Genomic DNA, 26,161 nt, shown 5'->3' on the forward strand with positions numbered 1-26,161 from the left:
ATCACTTGGTATATCCATAGCTACTTCTTATTGGTGAAGAAGATAAGCTTTGTATTGACAAGGATGGACAAATTCTTGCTAACACCCATACAGATGGTAGAACACAAACTATCCCAATCCATGGTATTAGAGATGAGACTAGTTAAGCATTTCTTTTGAACACCATCATTCACGTTATTATCTTGTGAGCAAGGGAATGAAACGATATCATGTTAGTCACCCACAGTAGCTCTCATTAGAAGCCCATGTGGGGCAAACAATGATTAATGTGGATGGTTGGCCAAACCCTCCTCTTGTCAAATGAATGAGAAAAATGGTGCTATAATTAATGTGGGCAAAGAGCCATATGCAATCCACTGAAACCAAATGTGCAGTCAAGTATATCAAGTCTTGTGTGGGAGACAACATCGAGTGCTATATCAGTGGCTCCAAAATAACGTTACATTAGAGAGGGTTGTGAAAATCCCACCTTTGTACAATTGTAATGTGGTACATGAGTTGCCATCCATGGTGGACAACACATGTCCAATGGAGGATATGGGCAAAAATATGATGGTCATTACTTCTTAGCATTATTTGATGAAGTAGGTGTTTGGGAGAACTGGAGTATCTTTTGCATATTTGTTTTGTACCTCTAATGCTCCTCCTTGATAAGAATGTTTTCAACTAGTTATACGGCAAATGTTTTTCGTGCATTACACCACACCTTCTTATAGTGTATCTAACTTAGCGTAGGGTAAAGGTGCTAGCAATAGGTTGCCCCCAAGAAGAAGATCACACCCATGTGCCTATGTAGGATCACTTCCAATCTATTGGAATTCCGGTTTCGTGGAGCTACAACCAATGGTTGAGCACTTTGCTTGTTGCTCATCGGTAGATTTGGGTGATCTTCTTCTCCCCATAGTGCGATCCCTTGCTAGCACATAAGGATTGGGCATCAACAATGAAAATCCTAGAGGAAGAATGACCTACGTTGAATTGCTTCTTTGCATCGAAGCAAAAAATCAACTCGAAAAGCAATAAATGTTGCAAAATATAGGTTTCAAAGCGTTTGCCTTCACTAACCTAACACTGGCTCATCTACCCCATATCCGGAAGTCTTTTTTAATAGATTATGCTGAATTAAAATAATGAAAAATGCAACCTTACACTTATTTGACACCCCCAAAGACGTTGAAAGTGGTATTTGACATTGGCCTGCTGTCTACCCTCATACCTTAAGATCATTAACGGCAGCAATACGTATTTCGCACAGCGCTACGGTGGGATCGTGCCCAGCTTCTCTGCCGCAGTTCTTTCTTCTTTGGTTTTGCAGCACTCGCCAAGTAAGCGTATGCGTGAGCCCTGTCCATCCTTTTATGGCGTCCTGCTTTCAACCCTACAATTCGCTTGTTAGTCCCTTTTTGTAAGTGCATTATAGTTCTTTGTGCTTCAAACCTGTAAACCCTAGAAATTTTGGCCAATGGTCGGCTGCTTCAATGCTTCAATTTTGTAAACTCTAGGTATTTGGAAGCCTAAACAGCAGACGCAATTCTTCAATCTTGTAAACTCTAGATATGTCGTAGTCTAAACAGCAGACACAAAGCCCGAAGTTTCCATGTTCAGTCAAATATCGGGGAGAAATTCCACAGCTATTCTCCAAGTCATTGGTTGTCTTGAAGGTTATTGTGATTTTCAATTTATCTGCGACGGTCTGATGAAGACCTAGATCTTGAGCTGTCAAGCAAAACTTTGGCCTTCTACAAAGCTAGGGCTTTCGAGGCTGTTCCATCTGATGCCAGCCAAATTGGGTTAATTGAGATGCGGTCATAGACAGGACCATTGAACGCAAGGATGAAGTACAAGACCATTGATGTTACGTGAACAAAAATGGGTCCATCCAGAGGTATTGATAGACAGGAATCAGACACAAGGCCAACCAGTGAACTCTTATGATTAGCCACAAGTTGGAAAGGCACAATCGCAAACTAATAAGAAGAAACGCATCAGTCAGCTTTCACCAGCTTAACTAGCAAGGAGGAGTTGAAAGCCACTCCAATAGAAAAGCACAGAAGATAAACTGAAATGCTTGAAGGCAAGAAGGCAAGCTTAGAGAATCCGCAAAAGTAGCTGACATCTATAAGGAAGAGTCAAAGGTACTCCACCGAATAATTGAAGCTAGCATATAGGAGGACAAAACATATTTCAATTTGATGAATATTCCTCCTTTGCCCTGTACCTTGATCATCCCTCAGTATCGAGTCCTTCCTAAATGCTTCAATTGGCCAATTAGATCCTCTTGTTAGGCTACAAAAGAGCTTGTTTGGATCTTCTATGGCCCTAGAAAAGCAAAACTCAAAAGTTCTCATGGGGGGAGGGAAGCTCATTGTATCATCCCAATTGTATTATTCGCATTGCCATTGTGCCCTGGTTGCTCATCATCATCACTCAACCTCATTGTCCATTCCAGCCTTTATTACCATTCTTAGTGCTACCATAGCTATTTTTATCATCCGACTCTTGCAAGAGATAGGCCTTATTGCTTTGCTATTCCGAATGATCATCATTGTTTCCCATCGCTCAAAAAAATTTGTCGGTTGTAGTTTGCTTGTTCTTGGGAATAGTAAAATACTGCTCTTACAAGTCATGTGTTGCCATGTCCTTAGTTGCTCGTGGGCCGTCTTGTTAGAATTTGCCAATCCTATGGGCAGTGTGTTGTGCAGATCGAATGCGAGACTTGCGCATAGCGAATCAAAGAAGCTCTCTCTTACTCTCTTTTCTTATAAGAATTGAAAGCATGACTTACAAAACTCAAAATAGACTTAAAAAGGAGTAAAGTAAAATTGAGCGACATACTACTGGGTGCAATTTCTGCCTGTACGTGGAGTGGACATCTCCTCCATGCCATATTTATAATATTAAGATGAATCTTGCTTTGCCCAAAGATAAACCCTTTATAATCACTCTTTTTGCAAAAGAGTTTGAGTTAAGTGAATCAATGGTTATAATCAAATGCACAACTCACAATTGTTGAGAGCCATAAAATGTTTTTAAAATGTCCTCAGTATATCTTCTAAAATTCTCAAGTATCAATAAATATTTATAAAGAGGATGCTCGCACGCCTTAGGATAAACAACGGTATGTTTATTTAAATATTTTAATGAATAAGCCTTTGGAATAAATTGTGCTTGCTATGTATATCCAATTCATCTTGTTCTACATAACAGCTATCAAAAATTCAAAAAATCTTGTTAGAAAAATAATTAAGTGAATAAATGTAGCTAGCCATAATAAATCAACTAATCATTTAGAATTCCATTAAATAATCAAATCACGTAGTCGTTAACACTTGAGATATAAATATTGTGGTATCACTCACGTACGGCTTCACCCGCGTTCACACTTGCAAGTCTTATGCTCGGAAAGTATAGGTGTTCCCATTAACCTTTCGTCCAAGACAAAAAATAATTCACTCCTAGGAATGCATACCATGCTAACAGAGAACCATTCAAGGCACTCATTCCGTCAACGTGCACACAAGGGAGAACCATTGAAGGCGCTCATTCCCTTGTGTAGGTGACTTCTGGCAACATATCCCCGGGGTGGGATAGCAATTGTCCTCAATTACTATTGGCTGGAAGTGGAGTCCATAAATGTGGAGAACCACGTAAAGCATGGGCGGTCATCCATTGAGCTTCTTCAACAGGATGGTTTTGAAATTTTACGAGATAGCAAGGATAAATATTACCAATGCGGGTGGTCATGTAATCAATATCAATAATAGATTCAGGGATTAAAAGCTCATGATCATTTTCAAGCAATGGGGGAGAATCATACACGAGATGGACATGTAATGAACCTTTAAATGGATAGGGAAGGCTAATATGAAAGGTATTATGAATTGTCCAATATGCAGGTAATTCTAATTTAAAAACATTAGGATTGATACAATGAGGAATTTTGAATGGGCTATAAAGTCTAGGTGCAAGTTTAACATTAGTATTTTTCTCAACACTATGCAATCTACGTTTCTTGATTTGTAACCAAACATAATTACATTCTTTAAAATGTGTAGCTTGTCATTTCTTATCAGCTTGCTTAACATAAAATTGCTGGTCCTTAGCAATCAATTATTTAACTTGTTCAAAAATAGTGGAATGAATATGTATCCAATCGTTAGTAGAAGTCACTTTTTGATTTAAATGAAACGTTGGTGTTTGCATTTTGTAACCATAGATAATTTCAAAAGGTTCTTTGTCGGTGGTAGAGTGAGGTATATTATTGTAGGCAAATTGTAAAAGATGCAAATGTTGATCCCATGTGCTGGGTGAGAAGATAGTATCGGCATGAATCAAATCAAGAATAGTACTATTAGTAGCTTGAGTTTTGCCATTAGTTTCAAGATGAAAGGCTAAACTAAAATCAATTTTTGGTACCAAGGTTAAAGAATAAAGTTATCCAAAAATCATTGTAAAAACGGGGATCACGATTAGATACAATAATGTTTGGCAAACCATGATGTACAAAGACATACTTAAGAAAAAGATTAGCAGCTTGTGAAGCCGTTAGAGTTTTTTGCATGAAATAAAGTATGCCAAGTCACTAATAAAATCCATTGAGATTTGTTCCCAAGGTGATTTAGGAGTAGGTAAAGGCATTAACAAACAATTCTACGCACCATGATGTTATTTGATTCGTTGGCAAACAAGACATTCAGAAACAAAAGCAGAAACATCTTGATTTATATAAGGCGTATAAAAATCTTGAAACAAAAACATAAATATCTTGATTTATATGAGGCCAATAAAAATCTTCTTGTAAATTACGTACTTGCAAGAGAGATTGACTTAGTATATGTTAATACACAGAATCAGATAGTTGATATTTTCACAAAGATATTGGATGCATGGATATTGATGATGGATCACCTAGTTAGATGGGTCTATATATGTACACTTATCATGTCCATGGTTATTATGATCCTCACGTAGTCGTTGACTTATCACTTATTATATTTAGTTTGTTGCACCTACCTACAATTGGGATAGTTATAACGCTAGTTGATTAGTATAGTTAGCTAGCTATTCACTGTTTGACTTAGTAGACTACTTTACTTTATGTTCAAGCTTATCTATACTTTGTGTACATTGTATTTTGTATAAAAGAAGAAGAAGAAACCAACAAGAAAATATTTTGGTCTCCATGTCTCTTCTTGTATTCTTGAGTGAGCTTTCTCTTGTATGTATGGTGTGTGTTTGGCACAACAACTCAAGCAAGTCTCCCTACCATGCGATTCGTGATATTTACCTCTTTCAATGTTATCACTCATCCATGATATCAAACTATCCTCCATCGCCCAAAATGATCCCTTGTTTAATAAGCTTCTCGTCGAAGAAGACCTACAGGTGGCTAACAGACTAGGATTAGGAAGCATGGTACTTGACGTTAGTGCATACATGTTTTGCTTTATCAAAGATCTAACAAGCCTAGTTGTATACAAGAGTGAGTCACTAGCTGTGTGGACACTATTCATACAACATAGAACCACTAGAGTAAAACCATGGATACCCAAGCAATGGGTGATCAAGCCACCACTAAGGTGCCTTAGAAAGAACCTGATGTCGATGTCGATCGTACTAGCTGCAAAAAATAGAGAACCATAGTATATCTTTATGTGTGTCATCAATGGCTTGAAGCAGCATACAAGATCATCCTGTCAAAAATGCCTCTGAACATGTGACCATGGATGCCTTGCCTTTGGCTAGATTCCCAAAGTGTTTCCTCATGTGAGCTCAAGTTGAGAAGGAAAGGCGACTCTCTATTAAATACCAGCCCATCGTGAACCTGGACGCCAATCGTAGCTTTAGGTTTTGAACTTGCTAGACTTCGGTCGATGTGTTAGGGACGTCCCTCTTTGGAACCGGTGCACTTGTATACTTGTATAGATGAGGTTTACCAACTCTATGTCACCACCCTTGCACACTTCTTGTTTGGCATTGGACAGTTGAGAGGGATGACCGCATCACTTGGACTAGTATAACCAGCCTACCTCCTCGGATAGGGTGGTAAATAACTTGATTAAGCACTATTTACAGCAATTAACAAATTCACAAAACTAAAAAGTACACTTTACCATATAATCTTGAACATTGGATAACTTCTTGGCTCCAAAATTGTTGCCCCTTTCGGTATTCCAACTCTCCTTGCCGCTCAAAAGGACCAGCAAGTCTTTAATCTGATTTGCCTCTTGATTCGGGCAATCAATTGGCCTTCATCCGCTTTGATAGAGATGGAAAATGCCCCAAATTCAATGATTTGCTGGTCCCTCCACTTGAATAGGCTAGAAACAGCTTCATCTTTGGAACCGGTGCACTTGTATACTTGTATAGATGAGGTTTACCAACCCTATGTCACCACCCTTGCACACTTCTTGTTTGGCATTGGACAGTTGAGAGGGATGACCGCATCACTTGGACTAGTATAACCAGCCTACCTCCTCGGATAGGGTGGTAAATAACTTGATTAAGCACTATTTACAGCAATTAACAAATTCACAAAACTGAAAAGTACACTTTACTATATAATCTTGGACATTGGATAACTTCTTGGCTCCAAAATTGTTGCCCCTTTCGGTATTCCAACTCCCCTTGCCGCTCAAAAGGACCAGCAAGTCTTTAATCTGATTTGCCTCTTGATTCGGGCAATCAATTGGCCTTCACCCGCTTTGATAGAGATGGAAAATGCCCCAAATTCAATGATTTGCTGGTCCTTCCACTTGAATAGGCTAGAAATAGCTTCAGCCTTATTGAATCCAAGTCTTGGAGCTTCCAATTTTTGACATGCTTCTTGATGCTATTGCTAAACCCTAATTTCTCTTGCAGATTAGGATTTACAACAGAGAAATATAAATTTTCTTAGCTTTTGGTGATCTAAATGCTACAATCTTTGGAGCAAGGTTGTGGAAAGGTTGGGAGATGAGAGAGAATGCTGAGAAGAGAGAAAATTCAGACTTTCTTTGCAAAGAACTGAAGAAAATCAGTCATGTACTGCTGTTGCCCTGTCTCAACAGCTTGTAGATGCTTTCACCTATTGTTGATTTGTCTTCTCCTGCCCTTGGTTGCCTTAGAAGATCCTCCAATGGCTACAAATGAGACCAGTAGTATCTTCTCTCTTTCTCTTGCAGGCTCAATACACTAAAAATGCTGCTCTCTAGCCTCTAAAGACGTTTTTCAGTCTTTCATAAGCATTTTTGACAAGTGGCAGCCTTCCCAAATGGTTTTTCCAGTAGTATCCATAATTAAAAATGAATTTTCAGTATTTAAATACTGAAAATTAATCTAATAATTATTTATGTGCCTTGATAAATAATTTGATTGGCCAATAATTAAATTGGCTAGGCAACTTCCATTCTCAAGTGTCTTTGCGCCATCTTTAACTATTAGATTGTCGTTAGGTATCATTAAACACTACTTCTCTAGTGTCACCAACTGATACTTATGGCCAAATGAATGACCTAGGCCAACAACTGGCACCAGATACCACCAAGGATATGTGTGGCATAACTTATAGCAACTTTTGCCTTTGACATGCCGTGATTTTCTCGAGTTTTAGGCTCGTAAATTTACTCTAACCCCAGTTACACCTCACATGTGAAACATTTACTTAATCATGTGATTAAAAATTAATCCCCATGTTAAGTGAGGTTTCAAAAATACATGTCCTCATGATAACCCTTCCCCTTAAAATCCTTGCAATCGTCCTCGATTGCACTACCAAATGTATCAAAAGCAAAATAGTAGATTGGAATTTTTACAAGGCATCATAGTCAACACAACATTGCGCACTGTTGCTGAACCATTCCATATGCCCAACACATGCTGAAAATTACCAACCAATCATAATATAACATAAGACTCACAAAGTATCTCAAAAACATTGCCAGATTATCATGTGATATCTATTTCTCATGAGTTCAACTCATTTGGCAAAATCAAACCATAGCATAGCATAACCAAGTATAAACATTGGCTAAAACATCAATGGCATCATAACATATGATGTTGTCCATGGAACCAGATGTAAACCATTGAAAACTGAGCATAATCTGATCATAAACTAATCACTTGTTGATTTGAGAACTGATTACAAACTGATGCAAATGTGACCCCAAACTGATCACAAACTTGACTAGCAATGCAAAAATTGATTCCAAAAAGTGACCATAAATGATTGTCAAGATGATCTAAAACTGAGTTGAAACTTATCAGAATTTGTCTTAAAATTGAGGCGAAATTCATGCTAAAATGATCATAAGCTGATATAAAAGTATAGTTCTAGTTCTTGGGTGAAACTTGTACTCATCTGTATACATCTCATAGTGACTAGTATACTAAGTAGTGATCTCATGGCAAACATGCTGTCAGCGCAGTACCTTGGATGCATGATGAATGCATCCGAGATTCACTACATACGAGAGCTGTCCATAAGTGGAGGAGTGGAAGTGCTACCTTCCCATTGAGCATCAGGCAATACTCCGGACCCTTGCTCTGTTGAACGTGACGGAGCCCGAACTAAAGTCAACTCTAATTGAAAGACATCTAGGTAAAGTTGCAACAACTGAGGATACTTTGCCAAGTCATCCTCTTCCATCCATTTGGCATCCATTGGTGAATAGTTCTGAAATTTCACCATGTATCTCTTGGAAACTTTACCTTTGATTATTTTTTCCTTATGTGTCAAAATCTCCTTGGGTACCAAAATCTCATTCAACTCCTCAACCTCAGGCTGAATTTCAGTAGACATATCCTCTAGCATATCATCATGAAAAGGCCTAAAAAAACTGACATGAAAGGCAATGTGTGTTCGCCAATGTGGAGGTAATTTCAGCTGATATGCCGCATCGCTGATCTTCTCCAACGTGGAAGGGCCACCCATAGTATCTTATACTCAACTTCGGATACAAAAAATGCAGCAATACATAATCACCCTTTGTAAACTGCAAAGCATGTTTGTAGCGATTAGCTGCTCTCTTTTACTTTTCTTGTGATCTCTGAAGTGCATATTTTATCTTTGTATAGGCTACATCCAAGTTTTCCACAGAACGATCAGTCTCAAAGATATTATCCTTAGTTTGCAGAATAGGTGGTACCTTCTTGCTACCGTCAACCACCTCAAATGGAGCTTTGCCCATAGAACTATGCATTGTGGTGTTGTAAGCAAACTCAACCAAGGGTAAATATTGCTGCCACTGTGTATTGTGGTCTGAAACATAGCACCTCAAAAGATCTAACATTGTGGAATTTGCTTTCTCAGATTGACCATCTATTTGCTGATGGAAGGATGATGAGAAATTCAACGTGGTACCCATATTCTCAAACAAGCCCTTTCAAAATAATCTGGTCATCCGAGGGTCATAATCACTAATGATCAACTTTGACATACCATGATACTTAAAGATGTGTTGCAAAAACAATCGTGCCATATGATCAGTCTTTATTTTCTTTCTCACTGAAATGAAATGGGCTTGTTTGCTAAACCTGCAAACGATAGTCCATATCCTATCATTCCCTGTAGATGTCTTAGGAAGCTCAAAAATAAAGTCCATTGCAATGCTCTGCCATGGCCTATCTGGAATAGGCAAGGGCTGTAACAAACCCAACATCTTTTGCCTATCACGCTTTAGCTTCTGGCATACAATACATGTCTTAACAAACTGTTCTACATCATGCCTCAAAGTTGGCTAATAAAAGAAATGCTCCACTGCCTTGACCGTGGCATCAATACCTTTGTGTCTTGTATATGGAGGAGCATGACTTTTAGTGATAACTCTAGGCCTTAACTGCTTTGTGACACACAGTCGTCCATGCATCATCAGAAATCCATCTCTTAGCACAAAGTGTCCGTGTCTTTGGCCATTGCAAAGCTGATCATAAACATTAGCAAAGTCCGAATCAGCAACATATTGTTCTTTCATGGCATTCAACTCAGTGTGAGAAACTCTGTTGATGGCTGAAATTTGTGGCTTACATGATAGTGCATCAGCCACAACATTCTTTTTACCATCAATATGTACAATGTAAAAATGAAACATAGAGAGAAAATTTCCCCATCTCATATGCTTCTTTGACAACTTTGTTTATGTCAGAAAGTACCTCAAAGTCTAATTGTCTGTTTGCATTGTAAAATCAGTCTCCAACAAATTATGTTTAGGCGTAGACGGTGCATGAATTACAGCCAAGAGCTCTTTCTCATAGACTTGCTAATTCTTTTCTACACTGTGGAGAATTCGGCTCTCATAAGCAACAACTCGGCCGTCCTGCATAAGAACAGCCCCGATGCTATTACCACATGCATCACATTGAACTATGAATGACTTCCTTAGATCGGGCAACAGAAGCACAAGATGTGAAGTCATTTTTTCCTTCAACTTTTCAGCTGAAATTTCCACTGTTGTCCATCTAAATGGCACATCCTTCTTTTGTAAGGCATGCAATGGAGATGCAAATTCAGCAAACCTGCATATGTACTTCCTGTAGTAAGAACATAAACCAAAGAAGCTACGGATCTCATGTACATTTCTCAAAGGTGGCCATGATCATATTGTTTCAACCTTTGCAAGGTCCATGCGAATACCATCAGCTGAACGGAGCATTTGCATGACCGACATTCTTTCCTTGAGCCCCAAAAGCATTCGAGGGTGCAGATGCAGTACCAAACATGTTACTTTGTGTTCCATGCATCAAGCCAATGCTGCCATATATAGGGTTTTGCATATTTCCAGCCATATCCGAATACATTGGGCCTTGCACACCATGCATTGGTTGCTGCATACCATAGGGATTTGTGCCATACATTCCCGTATGTAGTCTTTGTCTAACCATAGTATGAAAAGTCGTGCTTCCACCAAAATATCTTGGCTGTCCCATCATAGCATGCATGCCCGGCTGTCCAAAATCCATTGGATTGGGCACTTCCGTAATGGCCTTGCATTTGCATTCATTTCCCTGTAGGTACCAACTGTTTTATTTCATTAGCATCTTTGGGAGCTTCAAATGAAGGGTTTGGCATTACCTTTGGTGGATCTTGCTATCCCGAAGGAGTAGAAGATGTCTTCTTCTTCTTGCCTTTGTTGTCCTTCTTTGGAGCATTAAAAAATCGAGTAAATTGAGGATCCTTTGCCAATTTAGCAAAGAGATTTGTTGCTGTCCTCATCCGATTCTTAAAGTGGTCATCAAATTCCTCTTCACTTTGCTGGTCATCAGCCTCCTCATGCCCTAAAGGCCGTGCATCTTGCCCAACAGCAACATTTTCAGCTTGCTGTCCATGGTCTGAGCCTTGTCCAAGGTCAGGCATTGCATTTCCTTCATTCCCATGTGAATGTTCATATTGAGAGGCATCATCACTGCTTGAGTCCATCTCACGGTATGAAGACATATTGCTATAATTTCTTAGCTGAGAGTAAAAATCAGCACTAGCACAAAGCTTTGGCTTGCAATCAGGTGCCTCGGGCCCACCAAATCAAGGGATTGAGTGGTATCCTAGCAATGGAACCATGTAACCAGTCTACCTTCTCGGATAGGGTGGTAAATAACCTGATTAAGCACTATTTACAGCAATTAACAAATTCACAAAACTGAAAAGTACACTTTACCGCATAATCTTGGACATTGGACACCTTGTTGGCTCCAAAACTGGCGCCCCTTTCGGTGTTTATTTAACTTAATTGAAGAAGAAGTTGATGTGAATGGGATTCTCCCAATCGCTTTCGGCATTCCAACTCCCCTTGCCGTCCAAAAGGACCAGCAAGTCTTTAAATTGATTCGCCCCTTGATTTAGGGAATCAATTGGTCTTCACCCTCTTTGATGGAGTTGGAAAATGCCCCAAATTTAATGATTTGCTGGTCCCTCCACTTGAATAGGCTAAAAACAACTTCAGCCTTATTGAATCCAAGTCTTGGAGCTTTCAATTTCTGGCATGCTTCTCGAGGTTGCTGCTAAATCCTAATTTCTCTTGCAGATTAGGGTTTGTAGCATATAAATCTGAAATTTCTTAGCCTTTGGTGATTTCAATGTTGCAATCTTTGGAGCAAGGCTGTAGAAAGGTTGGGAGATGAGAGAGAATGTTGAGGAGAGAAAATTCAGACTTTCTTCATGAAGAACTAAAGAAAATCAATTATTTACTGTTGCTGCCTTGTCTTAACAGCTTGTAGATGCAAAGATCTGAAGAAAATCAGTCATGTACTGTTGTTGCCTTGTCTCAATAGCTTGTAGATGCTGTCACCTGCTGTTGATTGGTCTTCTCCTGCCCTTGGCTGTCTTAGAAGGTTCTCCAATGGTTGCAAATCAGACCAACAGCATCTTCTCCCTCTCTCTTGCAGGCTGATACTTTAAAAATGTCTCTCTCCAGCCTCTAAAGACGTTTTTCAGTCTTGTATGGTCATTTTTGATAAGTGGCAGCCTTCGCAAATGGTTTTTTCAGCATTATCCATAATTAAATTTAATTTTCAGTCTTTAAATACTAAAAATTAATCTAATAATTATTTCGGTGCCTTGAAAAATAATCAGACTGGCCAATAATTAAATTGGCTAAGCAACTTCCATTCCCGAGTGTCTTTGCGCCATCTTTGACTGTTAGATTGGCGTTAGGTACCATTAAACGCCACTTTTCTAGTGTCACCAGTTGACATTTATGGCCAAATGAATGACCTAGGTCAACAACTGGCACTAGATACCACCAAGTACATGTGCGGCATAACTTATAGCAACTTTTACCTTTGACATCCTGTGATTTCCTTGGGTCCTGCGCTTGTAAATTTACTCTAACCTGAGTTACTCCTCAGATGTGCAACATTTACTCAACTATGTGATTATAAATTAATCCACATTTTAAGTGAGGTTTCAAAAATACATGTCCCTATGACAACAATATTGAGTCATTGGTTGCATGGGCATTGACACTGGCTCCTCTCTCCAATGGGAAGACCACTTGAATAATGAAGAGGAGTCCAACAATAAATAGGCCCAAAATAGGCCATAACCAGGAGCTGGTCTGCCAGCATTTATGCTGGGCTGATTGGCATAAAATGCTAAAAGCCACATGAAATGACCACTATAAAATGCCTAAAAACCATACAAATGTGCCCAACACATTAGGCATACACAGACTCACACATGAGCTGACAATAACAGAGCCACACACGAAGAAAGTTTTTGTTAGTCGAGATGTCATATTTGCTGAAAATACTCCATTTTCACATGATCAGTTTGAGATACTAGCTAACCATGACACTGGAAATGTCTTTGAGGTTCTTTTGCCACTTTCTTTGGAGTTCGTGCTTGTTGTAAATGGCTGGATAGACACAATAGAGCAAGCTATTGCTGCACCACATGCCCCGAACAGGAGGGTTATCATTGCAGAGGCGAATTTGAAGCAGATAGAGAAAGAGAGCTGAGAGCAGGCACAGTAATCGAGGAGTTCGATAACTCAGAGCTGAACAGCGTTTGACAGTGATAGAGTGAGAGTGAGTCGTCAGATAGGTGTGTACGAATGTGGTGCACACAAAGAATAAAAGAATGCATTTATACTCAGGGTATGGTACACTTACACCCGTTAGGGTGGGTTCACATGTGAAGTAATATATACACGGGATACACAGGAGAGCGTGTAAGGGCCTTTACACGCAACAACCTCCCACTTAAAGGTCCTAAGCGAACCTTTAACCAACTTCCACAAGTCTAATGCAATGCTCATGTTGAGCCTTTGCGAGTCTTTTAGTGAAAACATCTGCAGGGTTATCCTGTGATTTGATCTTAGTCAGGGTGACTAGACCATCATCCAGAACCTGTCTGATAAAATGATACTGAACATCAATATGTTTAGTACGTGCATGAAACATGGCATTCTTAGCTAGGCATACAACACTCTGGCTATCACATTTAAGTACAGGTGTTTTGGTGGGTAGTCCAAAATCCTTGACCAAATGACCAAGCCATGAACAAATGACCAAGCCAAACTGCTTCTTTTGAAGCTTCAGTGGCTGAAATATATTCAGCCTTAGTGGTGGAGAGTGCTACTATTTTTTGCAATCTAGAGCACCAAGAAACCGCCTCACCCGGAAAGGTAAAGATATACGCGCTAGTAGACTTGCGAGTATCCAAGTCACCTGCCATGTCTGCACCACAATACCCTTGAAGATCCAACGTACCGTTGCCATAGCAAATACATTTTCTTTTGTGCCCTTAAGGTACCGTAAGATACATTTCACTGCTTTCCAATGTGCTTTGCTAGGATTTGACATGAACTTGCTTACAACTTTCATTGCATAAGCAATGTCAGGTCTAGTAGCAACCATAGCATACATGAGTGAACCACAAGCTGAAGCATAAGGGACACCCTTCATGGTAGTGGCTGCATTATCATCTTTCGGGCAATTTGCTTTGCTAAGCTTAAGATAGGGTGGAAAAGGTACACCAAGAGGCTTAGCATCAGCCATAGAAAAACGATCAAGTACTTTGCTGATGTACCTTTCTTGTGAGAGAAATAAGAGTTGTTGCTCTCTATCTCTATTACACGCATGTCCAAAATATGATTAGCTGCACCCAAATCCTTCATAGAAAAGACTGAATTCAGCTGCCTTTTCAATGTATTAATTTGGCTTTTATGCTTACCAACAATAAGCATATCATCCACATAAAGCACAAGTATAATAAGGCTTCCATCATCAACCTTCTAAATATATAAGTAGTGATTAGCACTATTCTTTTTATAACCATGTGAGAGCATGAAGGCATCAAACTTTTTATACCATTGTCTAGGAGCCTGTTTCAAACCTTACATACCAAATGCTCCTTTCCATGTATAACAAAGTCTTCGGGCTGTTTCATGTAGATCACCATGCGGAAATGCAGTTCAAGATCCATAGATGCTACAATGGCAAATAACACTTGAAGAGTGGTCATTTTGACAACAGGAGAAAACACTTCTTGAAAATCAATGCCCTTCTTTTATGTATAGCCCTTAGCCACGACCCACAAGTCTGGCTTTGTATTTGGGTTTTCCATCCACACCTTTGATTTTATAGACCCATTTGTTAGGAATGGCTTTTCTATCCTTGAGCAATGTGACCAAATCCCAAGTATCATTTTGATACAATGACTTCTTTTCTTCATGCATAGCTAGCTCCTGCTTGTTCTTTAACTCACATGATAAGACCTCTTTATATGTAAGAGGCTCACCTTCATCTGTGAGCAAAATGCAGTCCAAAGAAGGATCAAAGCTTTGTATAGGTCTTCTGACATGTGTAGACCTTCTTACCCAATGATCTGTGTTATCAGGTAATGGATCTACATCCAAGGGAATGTCAATGACCTCATTATTTGGCTACTGAATTGCATGTTCAGGTTGCTGTAATACAATTTCAGGCCAATTTAATTCATTTTCAGCATGTTGATTTTGGTTCTCAAGCTAATGTTCAGCCTCCCCTTGCTGCCCATTTTCATCTGGCTCAATAATGATACGATGATTGTCATAATTAACTTCAAAAGGAGCTGAATTTTTAGTGGTTGATGTCTATGAATATCACATCCCGATTGCATAGCACCTTTTTTATGCTTGGAACTCAAACTTAATAGCCCATTTCACCTTCATCTTCATAACCCATGAAGATGCCTCTATGAGATTTCATGTTAAGTTTGGTTCTGCTATCAACAGGTACATGTACATAGCATTTGCAGCTAAAAACTCTTAAGTGGTCATACGAAGTAGGTTTGCTAGATCAAACCTCTTTAGGAATGCCACTTTCAAGTGTACGATGTTGAGATTGGTTGCAAATATGCACCGGGGTTTTAAGTGCCTCTCCCGAAAACGATTATGAAAGCTTAGCTGTGGACAACATGCACCGAATCTTCTCACATAACGTGCGATTCATTTGCTCAGCCACACCATTAGAAGATGGATTGTAAGGAGCTATAAGCTCTCGTTTAATCCCATTGTCATCACAAAACTTATTGAATTCTTTAGATACATACTCTCCCCTATTATTTGTTCTTATTCATTTTAACTTTAGGCCTTTTTGAGTATTAACCAATGCATAAAACCTTTTAAAAACATCCAATGCCTCACTTTTTTGCCTAAGCAAGTAGACCCATTGCTTCCTAGAATGGTCATCAATAAATAACCCAAAATAATGGAAACCACTATGAGTTTTTATTGGCATGGTGCAAACATCAGAATGGACTAAATCCAAGATACATGCCTTCTTAGAGGCTCCATGAGAGTAGGGACTCTTTACATGTTTACCAAACATACAATCATCACAAAAGTTAAGCTTTGAGCTTTTCACATTAACTCTTCCAAGTTCTTGCAAACCCTTTTGGCTCATATGTCCAAGATGCTTGTGCCATAACTCCATGTGTGACTGTATATTAGCAATTGCAACAAACTTTCCAGGAAGTGCCTTGTAGTAGAGATAATACAGAGTTCCCTTTTTACCACCTCTAGTGACTAGCATAGATCCTTTCTGTATTTTCCACATACCACCACTAAAAGTAGTGAAGTGACCTTTGTTGTCTAGTTGCCCAATAGAAAGCAAGGCTCTTCTTGATGCCAGGAACATACCTAACATCATGAAGAATCGATTTTTGACCATTTTCTAGAGCTAGGTGTATGGTGCCCATTCCTTCAATATCACATACATGATTGTTGTCAAGGTAGACTTTTCCAAGATTACCTTCTGCATAAGTAGAAAAACACTCCAGAGATGGAGCTACATGAAAAGAAGCACCGCTGTCAACAATCCACGATTGTGACAAACCATCATGAGCTGACAACAAGGCATCTATCACATCTGTTTTAGTGATATACATGTCCTCCAATATCATAGCAAGTAGATCTGAAAATGCAACCAACAAATCAGCATCTTTATCATCTTCTATTTCCTCAATAACAACACTAGATACCACATTTTCTTTTTCTATTTCTTTAGGGGTAGAGTTGCCATCCTTGTCATTCTTCTTGCCTTTTCCATTAGCCTGCTTCTTACGTTCTTGTTCTTTTTTAAAGTACCTGCAATCGGGCTTTTTATGCCCTTTGCGACCACATTGATAATAAGATACATCTTGCTATTTTTCCTTGCTTTTGCTGCGATTTTTGTTTTTATTTATAGCATTATATATTTTTTCAAGTCTTCCTCTTACATTGTAGGCTGATCCACTATTTTCCACACTTGCCTTGCATCTAATCTCTTCATTCAGAATAGAACCACGCACACCATCAAATGTCAAGTTGGGGTTAGTGCTCAATGACACAACCAATGCTTCCCATGAATCGGGCAAGGTCATGAGCAAGATATAGTCCTCAATTTAGGATCAAAAGTTGGTAAACATACATCCTGTAATTGACTCAAAATACCTGTGAAAGCATTCAAATACTCTGAGGCAGATTTGGACTCATCAAGCTTCAAGCTGACCAACTTCCCGCATGAGATGTACTTGATTGACAGGAGTTGTATTTTGATAAGTAGCCTTAAGTTTTTCCCAAACTACATAGGTAGTATCAAGCCCCTTTATATCAACCAAGATATCATCTGTGATGGCTATTTTAATGTAAGTAATGGCCTTTTTGTTCATTTTAGCCCAATCCTCATCTGGCAAAGCAACATGCTTATGTTCTTTTAAAGCATCATCACAATCCTTTGGAAAGAATATACCCTGCATATGATATTTTCAAAGATCAAAACCATTTTCGTCAAATTTACGAATCTCAAAGAGATTCTTTGTGTCAGATGTAGATGCACTGCCAACCATCTTCAGCTATACACAATTGCAATAAAGGGCTGAATGCTTTCAGCCAATAGCAAGGTTTCTGAATTGTAACAGCAAGTACACACTCTTGTACTTCCAAAGTGTCCAATAAGCAGATGTTTAGCTGCAAATTTCAGTCTCAAGTACTGATTATAGCCTATGCACGAATCAAACCTGATACATTTATATTAAGGATAGCTTCCACTTCAGTAATACATCACCAAAATTCCCAAATGCAATGACCCAAATGTTGTATTTACCACTGTTTCACTCCATAATGAGTATTCAGCAATACATGTACCAAGAGAAGCTGCCCTTTTTCAACATTTGAAGCATCCAAAACTCTAAAGACTCCCACTCAGTAGTGAATCTACTGCAAATTTCAGTGTCCAGTCTCAAAACCACTCAAAAATACATTACCAATGTGAAAAGCCCCAAAATGTCTACAGTGAATTTGCTCCAATTGCATAAATACGTCTTCTCGAGCATCAAGTGCGGCCTAATGTTGCAGAAATTTCATGGTTTTTGTAAAAGCCCCAAATTTCGGGGTCCAATAGTGCACAATTTCTAAGAAATTGGCTCATCCAAGCAAAAATTTCACTTGCATTTGAGAATCCCTAAAAATTTCTCAGGCATGTTCACTCAACGTCTGCAATTTATGGTCTAGAGATCACTGCAATATGTGTTAAGCACCAAATTTGGGAATAGCCCAAATTTTAAGAGACAGATTTGCACTCTGTGCTTGTATGTATGAACACCCGGTAGAGGGGAAAATAAGATGAAGTAAATTAAAGAGAAAAAATGACCCGTTGACCTTTTGCCTCTGCCCGGTCGTTCGTGCGGCTAAACAACATGTCGCCCGTCATGTGGTAGTTGCCTCCAGTCTCGTCATGCAACAACGCCGCCTCTAGCCCCATTGCGCAATAGCGTCATGTAGCAGTCGTGTGTTGGTCGTCAGTCCGCGTCTGACGCCCGTTATGCCTGCACCCGACCTGTTGCCTGCACGTTACGCCCGACCAGTCACTCGACCATTCACTCGACCTGACTCTTGCTCGTCTACTCCTTAACAGCTTGTGTGAGCCATTGGTTCTGATACTAGTCTGCAGAGGCGAAGTAGAAGCAGATAGAGAAAGAGAGCTGAGAGTAGGCATAGTAATCGAGGAGTTTGATAACTCAGAGCTGAACAATGTTTGATAGTGATAGAGTGAGAGCAAGTCGTCGGATAGGTTTGTACCAGTGTGGTATAAACAAAGAATAAATAATGTATTTATACTTAGGGTACGGTACACTTATACTTGTTAGGGTGGGTTTACATGTGAAGTAATATACACACGAGATGCACGGGATACACGGGAGAGCGCGTAAGGGCCTTTACACCCAACAATCATGATGTCTTGTCCCATGCAGTAGAAGACGGAGTACAACATGAAAGAGTTGCTATAAATGCAGCCAAAACAGTCCTTAGATGGCTATTACACACTCTTTAGAAGAGTAGAATGGATGCTCTCTTACCTTAGTGCACTAGAAGGATTGCTAGGCATGTAGCACGGGATGCAGGGGAGACTCATTTGACTGATTTTATGAAAGTAGATGATTGTGATAAGCATGTGTTTATGAATTCACTGCTAGATGATGATGAGCCTACTTTCTTGGACGAAGCTCAGCAAGATATACATTGGATATAAGCCATGTAGGAAGAGTTAGACTTTATTGCCACTAACTCTACATGGGATCTTGTGGATTTACCACCTGGTAAGAAGGCCATCGGCACGAAATGAGTATTTCAACTCAAATGCAAGACTGATGGCTTCTACATCCCGAATGAGTAGAGTGAGATGTGTGATTGATATGGTTGTAAGTTATAGCTGGAAAGTTCATCAATTGGACACTACATTTCTAAATGGGGATCTATGTGAGAATGTTTGTGTGTTACAACCTTGAGGATTTGTGATTTAAGGGAAAAAGAGCACATGGTTTACAAGTTGCATAAGGCTCTTTATGGTCTCAAATAGGCTCTTCATGCATGGTACTCTAAAATTGATGCATATTTGGCTAGCAAAGGGTTCCAAAATAGTCCAATCGCTCCTATTCCCTACATTAAGAATAAAGGGGGGGACTAGCTGATTATCATTTTTTATGTGGATGACATGCTACTCATTGGACGGCTCCTCATGCATGGTACTCTAAAATTGATGCATATTTGGCTAGCAAAGCGTCCAAAATAGTCCAATCTCTCCCATTCGCTACATTAAGAATGAAGGGGGGGACTACCTGATTAACATTTTTTATGTGGATGACATGCTGCTCATTGGACCTAAAGAGGATAAAATTGCAAATTTCAAGGCTGAATTGAAACATACATTTGCTATGTTAGATATGGGTTGCCTACACTACTATTTGGGGATTCAGTTCACCCAAAATCAGCATGGCATCATCATGTCATAGTCACGGTATGTAGACAAGCTTTTACATAGGTTTAACATGCAAGATTGCAAACCTATGTACACTCCCATGGAGCCAGGCTTAAATCTGTCTATGCGTGATGATAAAGAGATGTTTGATGTTGCAATTTACGGCCAAGCGGTGGGTTGTCTTATTTATCTTTGGAACACACGCCTTGGCATTCAGCATGCAGTATCTTGGGTGAGCATGTATATGCATAGTCCCTGCCCATACAATAGCAAGCTATTAAGTGGATCTTCAGATATTTTCAAGATATTCAGTCATATGCCTTATTATTTCTCAAGGGGGAGACTTACTCTTACACTTACAACGATTTAGATTAGGCTGGTGATTCAGACACCATGTAGTCTACTAGTGGATACTATTTCTTTTTGAGTTGCTTGTGCATTTCATGGCTAAGTAAGAAACAATCTATAGTGGCTATCTCATCTTGTGAGGCTGAGTATAGGGCAATCTTTACCGCAACAATGGAATGTGTATGGCTGCGTAGATTGTTGGTTGATCTACAAATTTCTTTGGAGGCTCCTACACCCATTCTTTTTGACAGTCAAAGTGCTATTGTAGTGGTACGGAATCTTGTGTTTTGTGCGAGCAGACATTTTCGCCAAAGCACTTCCTTGCGAGAAGTTTGTGAGGTTTTTCAAAAATCCTTGAACTTGCTATCCTTTGGTGATTGATCTTCCTATATTGCTACCATGTTGGCACTGTAGGGGGATGTTAGAATTTGCAAATTCTATGGGCAATGCCCTATGTTTTAGTTAGTTGGTTTGTAGTGTGAACACAACTACATTAACAAGTTGTGTCGCCACTTCTAGAGCTAGTTCTAGTGTTAAATTAACTTTAGTTGAGTTAGGGATAGGTCTAACTTACTTAAGTCTTAAGACCTATTGTACTTTCATTCTATGCTTCTAGCACTTGCATGTTTTGAGTGTGGAACTGTTGGCCACTCTTGCTCATGGTCTTGTGTTCACTCTTTTTCCATTTCTAACACGCCTTGCACCAAATTGCAGCTATCCAATATCAAAATGAAGCGTAGTAGCCAGAAACGTTTAGAAACAAAATGCCAGAAACGTGTTTCGTAAGTTTCTTTCAAGAGGGGTTAAAATAAGAAACATGGGTTTTTTTATATAGGGATTTTTAATAGTTTTGACTAGGGAAAGAGGTTCTAAACCTCTATGGAACTCTCTTAAACAAAGAATGGCTAATTGAGCTTGAGTGATAATAGAGTCAATTGAGAATAATACATTATACGTTACATATCCATGATTCATTATTGACTTGTCACTTATGTCAAAGTTAGCTATACTATGGTTTAGAACTCAAACATTATGATTCATACATATCATACAAAGAAAATTGAAATTAACATGTAAATAGCCCATCTATAATATGGACTGAGTGAAGTTGGAACATCATGATTCTCATTTCAAAACAAACTGACAAAATGTCAAAATCGAGAATGAATCGTAATATATCATAAATAACTCATAAATGAGACTAAAGTCATATAATATTCAAATCTCAAGACAAGAATAGATTGACAAAGTCCAATAACTAAACAAAATCACAAAAAAATCAGTCTCTCATCCAAAATCTTGAAGCCTCATGAGTCATTACACATCGTCATCATCATGTTTAACATTGCCCAATAGTTTTTCTAAAAAAAACCATGTTTTGGGTTCCAACTCACAAAAAAAAAAAAAAAAAAAACACCCACGTTTTTTACTCTCAGAAACACTTCGTGAGTTTCAAATTCAAAGAAACACGTTTCTTAGCTGCTATGAAATGAAGCATGTGTTGTGCACAAGTGCTATATGATAGGTATATGTTGCTGATTTTGCTCCAAAGTACAGATTTCTAATGCAATTCTTTAGTAAGTCACTTGGTTTGCTGGGGTTTGTCTGAGTATGATACTCTCATTTTTACCGATTTGTAGTATCATTGACTCCTCCTTCAACACTGTGCAACTTGCACCTCAGGTGATTGAGGCTTGAATGGGCCTTCTTTGGCATCTGCTTTGAACCTTTGCTCTAGTTACATTGTAGTTTGTTTCCTTCGCTACTTGAGCACTCATCAACTTTGTTTAGCCCTAGTGTTTCGCTTATAATATTATAATATGGTATCAAAGTCAAGTGCTCTTAACACTTGAGTTACTAGGAACATTTAGGTTTTCAAGAGCATATGAACTAACGTCTTATGTCTTTAGGTTTTTCTTGTTGTGGAGGACTTGCTACACTCTTCCTTCATTTCATCATTAGGGGGGAGAGATCACCTAGACCTTGGGCGACTAACAGAAGCGTAGTTTTTAGAATGTTTGAACAAAGATATCCATCATGTATGAGGCCTATCTCCAACAGAAGCGTAGTTTTTAGAATGTTTGAACAAAGATATCCATCATGTATGAGGCCTATCTCCCCTTCTCTCCAAACTCCTCCATCTTCTTTAGGTGGTGGGGGTGAGGAAACTCAATCAAGGCAACTAGTTAAGGATGGTAAACTCTCAATTATTGAGAATATACCGTGAAGGGAAGGATTGCCAATTGATGCCTTCATCATAGCTAGAATGTGTGAGTTGTTCATATTTGGATCATATCCTTTCTTTGGTGCTCCTACTAATGTGCAAGTATTGGTTGCAACTCACTATGGAAACCTAGCGTTGCAAGACAAGATCTATCTTTGGAACTCTCCTTTGGTGGGTCCAAGACATTGCATGAGTTGTGTTGTACATGGGTAAGTTTATCAACAATTAAGATTTTATAATTTAATAAATTTTTTGCCAAGGATCATCCATTGCCTCCTTTTGCTAATTGCTGTGTAGGATCTGATCATGCTGTCTAGCATGCTAACAATCTTGTTTCCTATGCTGGCAATGGTTTTTCAAAGCTGGCAATGGTGTTCTGCTGACTGACAATCCTATTTAGGGCAGGCAACAACATATTTGGTTAGGCGATGGTTTTTTGAGGTATACAAAGAAGCATTACTATTAAAATGTTGCAGAAAGGCACGCGTGTCTATCTAATTATGGAGGCATTGATACAAGGGTTTTATTGTAATATACCAACTTTGAGACAATGGTTTTTGGCCATTTGGCAAAGTAGCTTAACAAGGGTAATGATATCCTTAAAATTTAGGATTCGCCCTGTTGTTCTCATCATGTTTAGTCAAAACTATGAAGAAACTGCAGCAGTTGATATAAATCATAATTCTTATAATAACATTGGGTGTATTTTTTATTGAACTTGATTTGCTTGTTGTCAGAGGACTACCTTGTGTATTTGATGAGGTGAAAAAGTTTTCCTAAGGTAGTGGCTACTTGGGAATCAATTCATAGTTGGAAGAGTTAGTTTTATAGCTTCACTTCTCAGAACATTGCCAAGGACAGATATGGTTTGGAAGGGAGCAAGTTTATATACCTGTGTTCCATGTTCTTCCTCTGGTGCTTCCCAAAATCTCCATGCGTACTTTTGTGGTACAATAGCTGACTATTTCTTTGAGCTTTAACCATCTGTTTTTAAGCAGTTCCTTCAAGTGCTTCATGCCATTACCGTATAGTTTCCAGTCTGAAACATGAACGCATCTATGCCTGGCCAAACTGTGGGTCACTAACAAGTAGAGATGCCATAGTTTCAGACAAGGCAACCGCACAACGTTTCACCCCCGAAGCATTGCATTTCAACATGAAATGTTTCACCTTGAAGTAGGTCCTAAGTGGAACGCCACATGAAATGACAGAATAACACATTTAGAATGCAGATATTCAGCAGTGTTGAAATAGAATTGCTGTTTTTTTTTGGGCTGAAATGGGCAAGCAAAATGTTGCATACTGAAAAGTTCCATTAGTGAAACATGTTTCACATTTCACTCCTGGTGAAAGATGTTTCATGGTTATCATGGTTTCAAACAAGCTTTCTGCTTAGTATCTGTTAGCCAGAATTGTGCTTTATGCAAAGTGGGAAGACAGAGAAGGCGAAATTGAGGAAACATGCAGCTGTAAGAGGACATCCAAGGCTCAGCAGGGCTAGGTTAAGCACAAACACCAGCAAAATGCAAGATGCACAGCAGCCAAGAGCTAAGGAGGGTCTCAACTCAGCAAAGCTGCACACAGGCTAAAGCATACAATAATACACTCTTGTGGCAGGCGTGGGCTCAAATGATGCCAAAGTGTAGCAAATGGGCTGCTATGGAAGGTGCACAGTGAAATGAATTCTAAACTTCTAGCACAGGCTTGTGCTTATACCCTTGGATCAGTTTTTGGCCTTTTGACCAGGTTTGCATCAGCATACAACACCTCTTTGTCGTCAGTTTTGCAGCTTGAGGCAGCACAGAGTGTTTGAGCATTCATGAGCTTTGGATTTAGTTTTTACTGTAGTCTGTATGTTTTGTATGTGGGGCAAGTATACATGGTTGTCCATGAAGCTACTTTTCACATCGCAGATAAAACCAGATGGGATAGTATTTGAAAGTTTCACGCTCACCAAGCACTACTACAATCTGCTGTTAGCACGATCACATCTATATTTTGTCCAAAAAAGAAAAACTAAGGTAATTGGTTTTTATGCAGGTAACCATAATCATGGCTTGTGAGTCTTTTGGTAAAGTGGCACTGAAGGAGGCACGCCGCAATTGGCCCTTTGTGCTTGGCTTTGGAGTGACATTTGCATTGGTTCTGAAGCTATCTTTATCTTTGACACGTAAGGTCTTGCTTGTTGGGCCTTACTTGAGCTTAGTAGTCTACTTTTCTGAAATATGTACATTCTGACTTTTATCCTGTACACTAACAGCGGAACAGGCAGAGAAGTCTCCTTTTGTCAAGGCTCATCAGCGCAGGTTTGTTCATCTTCCTACGAGTTGTCCAATTATACCAATTGATTATGTGATTCATACAACCAAAGTGGTTTCCCAAACTGTGCAGGTAAGGTATTCAAGATGTGTTTGGAGTTCGAAATGGATCAAATGGTCCTATTCTTTCAGACTACTCCCTCCAAGTTGGAATAAGTTACTGTACACTCATGTCAGTTAAACAGAGCTTGAACCACTCTGTTGAGAGAATGTGTTTTCTCTCTCCTTCTGAAAAATGAAAACTTTCATGTGCTTTAAAGATTTTCATCATCACTGATGATATGTGTTCAAAGTTTTAATTCTTGTGTTACAAGTGATCTTTTTGGCTTACGGTATGCCTCGATGCTTTCTTTCCAAAAACAGAATATTATGAAATGAACTTGTTTGTGGAAGGATAGGTAGCGTGTAAAACCTTTTCAGCTTATGAGCCTGAAGCTGTTAGAATTTGCCAATTCTATGGACAATGTGCAATGTTTTAGTTAGTTGGTTTGTAGTGTGAACACAATTACATTAATAAGTTGTGTCACCACTTCTATAGTTAGTTCTAGAGTTAAATTAACTCTAGTTGAATTAGAGAAGGCCCAACTTACTTAAGACCTATTGTACTTTCATTCTATCATTTAGCACTTACATGTTTTGAGTGTGGAACTGCTGTCCACTCTTGCTCATTGTCTTGTGTTCACTGTCTCTTTATTTTCCAACATTTAGGATCAGAGCAGTTTCTATGTGTGGATTCTGAACAGTTATCGTTAGTTAGTGCCACTCTGCTAAGGTCTTGTTGTAGCTAGCTAACAATGTTCAGCCCAAGGAAGAAAAGTTGTTTTGGAGCTGGTGCTGCTGTTGCTTTTAGTATGTATACAATCCCAAATGCAGTCTTGCATGCAATTGTGCACACAGCCTCTCTCAATCTGGTGCTGCTGTTGCTTTTAGTATGTATACAATCCCAAATGCAGTCTTGCATGCAATTGTGCACACAGCCTCTCTCAATCTTGTTCATAGTATTCCTTGCTCGCCATTTTCACAGCCATGCTCGCTATTTTTTGCAGGTCTGAGAAAAAACACGAAAACCCTACTTTTTAAA

The 26,161-nt window shown here is 39.1% G+C and overlaps 1 protein-coding gene across 2 annotated transcripts; it reads left to right on the forward strand.

The window, feature by feature from the left end:
- The first annotated feature begins 1,172 nt into the window (after nucleotides 1-1,172).
- On the forward strand, nucleotides 1,173-25,410 carry LOC148015405 (ATP synthase small subunit 6-A, mitochondrial-like). Of its 2 annotated transcripts, none has more exons than XM_087665820.1 (4): nucleotides 1,173-1,325; nucleotides 24,803-24,932; nucleotides 25,023-25,068; nucleotides 25,154-25,410. In XM_087665820.1, the coding sequence occupies exons 2-4, from the start codon at nucleotides 24,815-24,817 to the stop codon at nucleotides 25,155-25,157; spliced, it is 168 nt and encodes a 55-aa protein (XP_087521946.1). In that variant the 5' UTR covers nucleotides 1,173-1,325; nucleotides 24,803-24,814; the 3' UTR covers nucleotides 25,158-25,410. The 2 variants fall into 2 exon arrangements, with proteins under 2 accessions (XP_087521946.1, XP_087521947.1); XM_087665821.1 differs by having other exon boundaries at nucleotides 1,252-1,405.
- The last annotated feature ends 751 nt before the right edge of the window (nucleotides 25,411-26,161 follow it).

Source organism: Lygodium microphyllum, chromosome 24 (genome assembly GCF_053477565.2).
Source record: "Lygodium microphyllum isolate KBCC chromosome 24, Lygodium_microphyllum_v1.1.10, whole genome shotgun sequence".
Taxonomy (NCBI): domain Eukaryota; kingdom Viridiplantae; phylum Streptophyta; class Polypodiopsida; order Schizaeales; family Lygodiaceae; genus Lygodium; species Lygodium microphyllum.

Coding starts and splice junctions, on each gene's coding strand:
- LOC148015405 (XM_087665820.1), top strand. CDS start 24,815: ATGGCTTGTGAGTCTTTTGGTAAAGTGGCACTGAAGGAGGCACGCCGC. Junction 24,933..25,022: donor GCTATCTTTATCTTTGACAC/GTAAGGTCTTGC, acceptor GTACACTAACAG/CGGAACAGGCAGAGAAGTCT.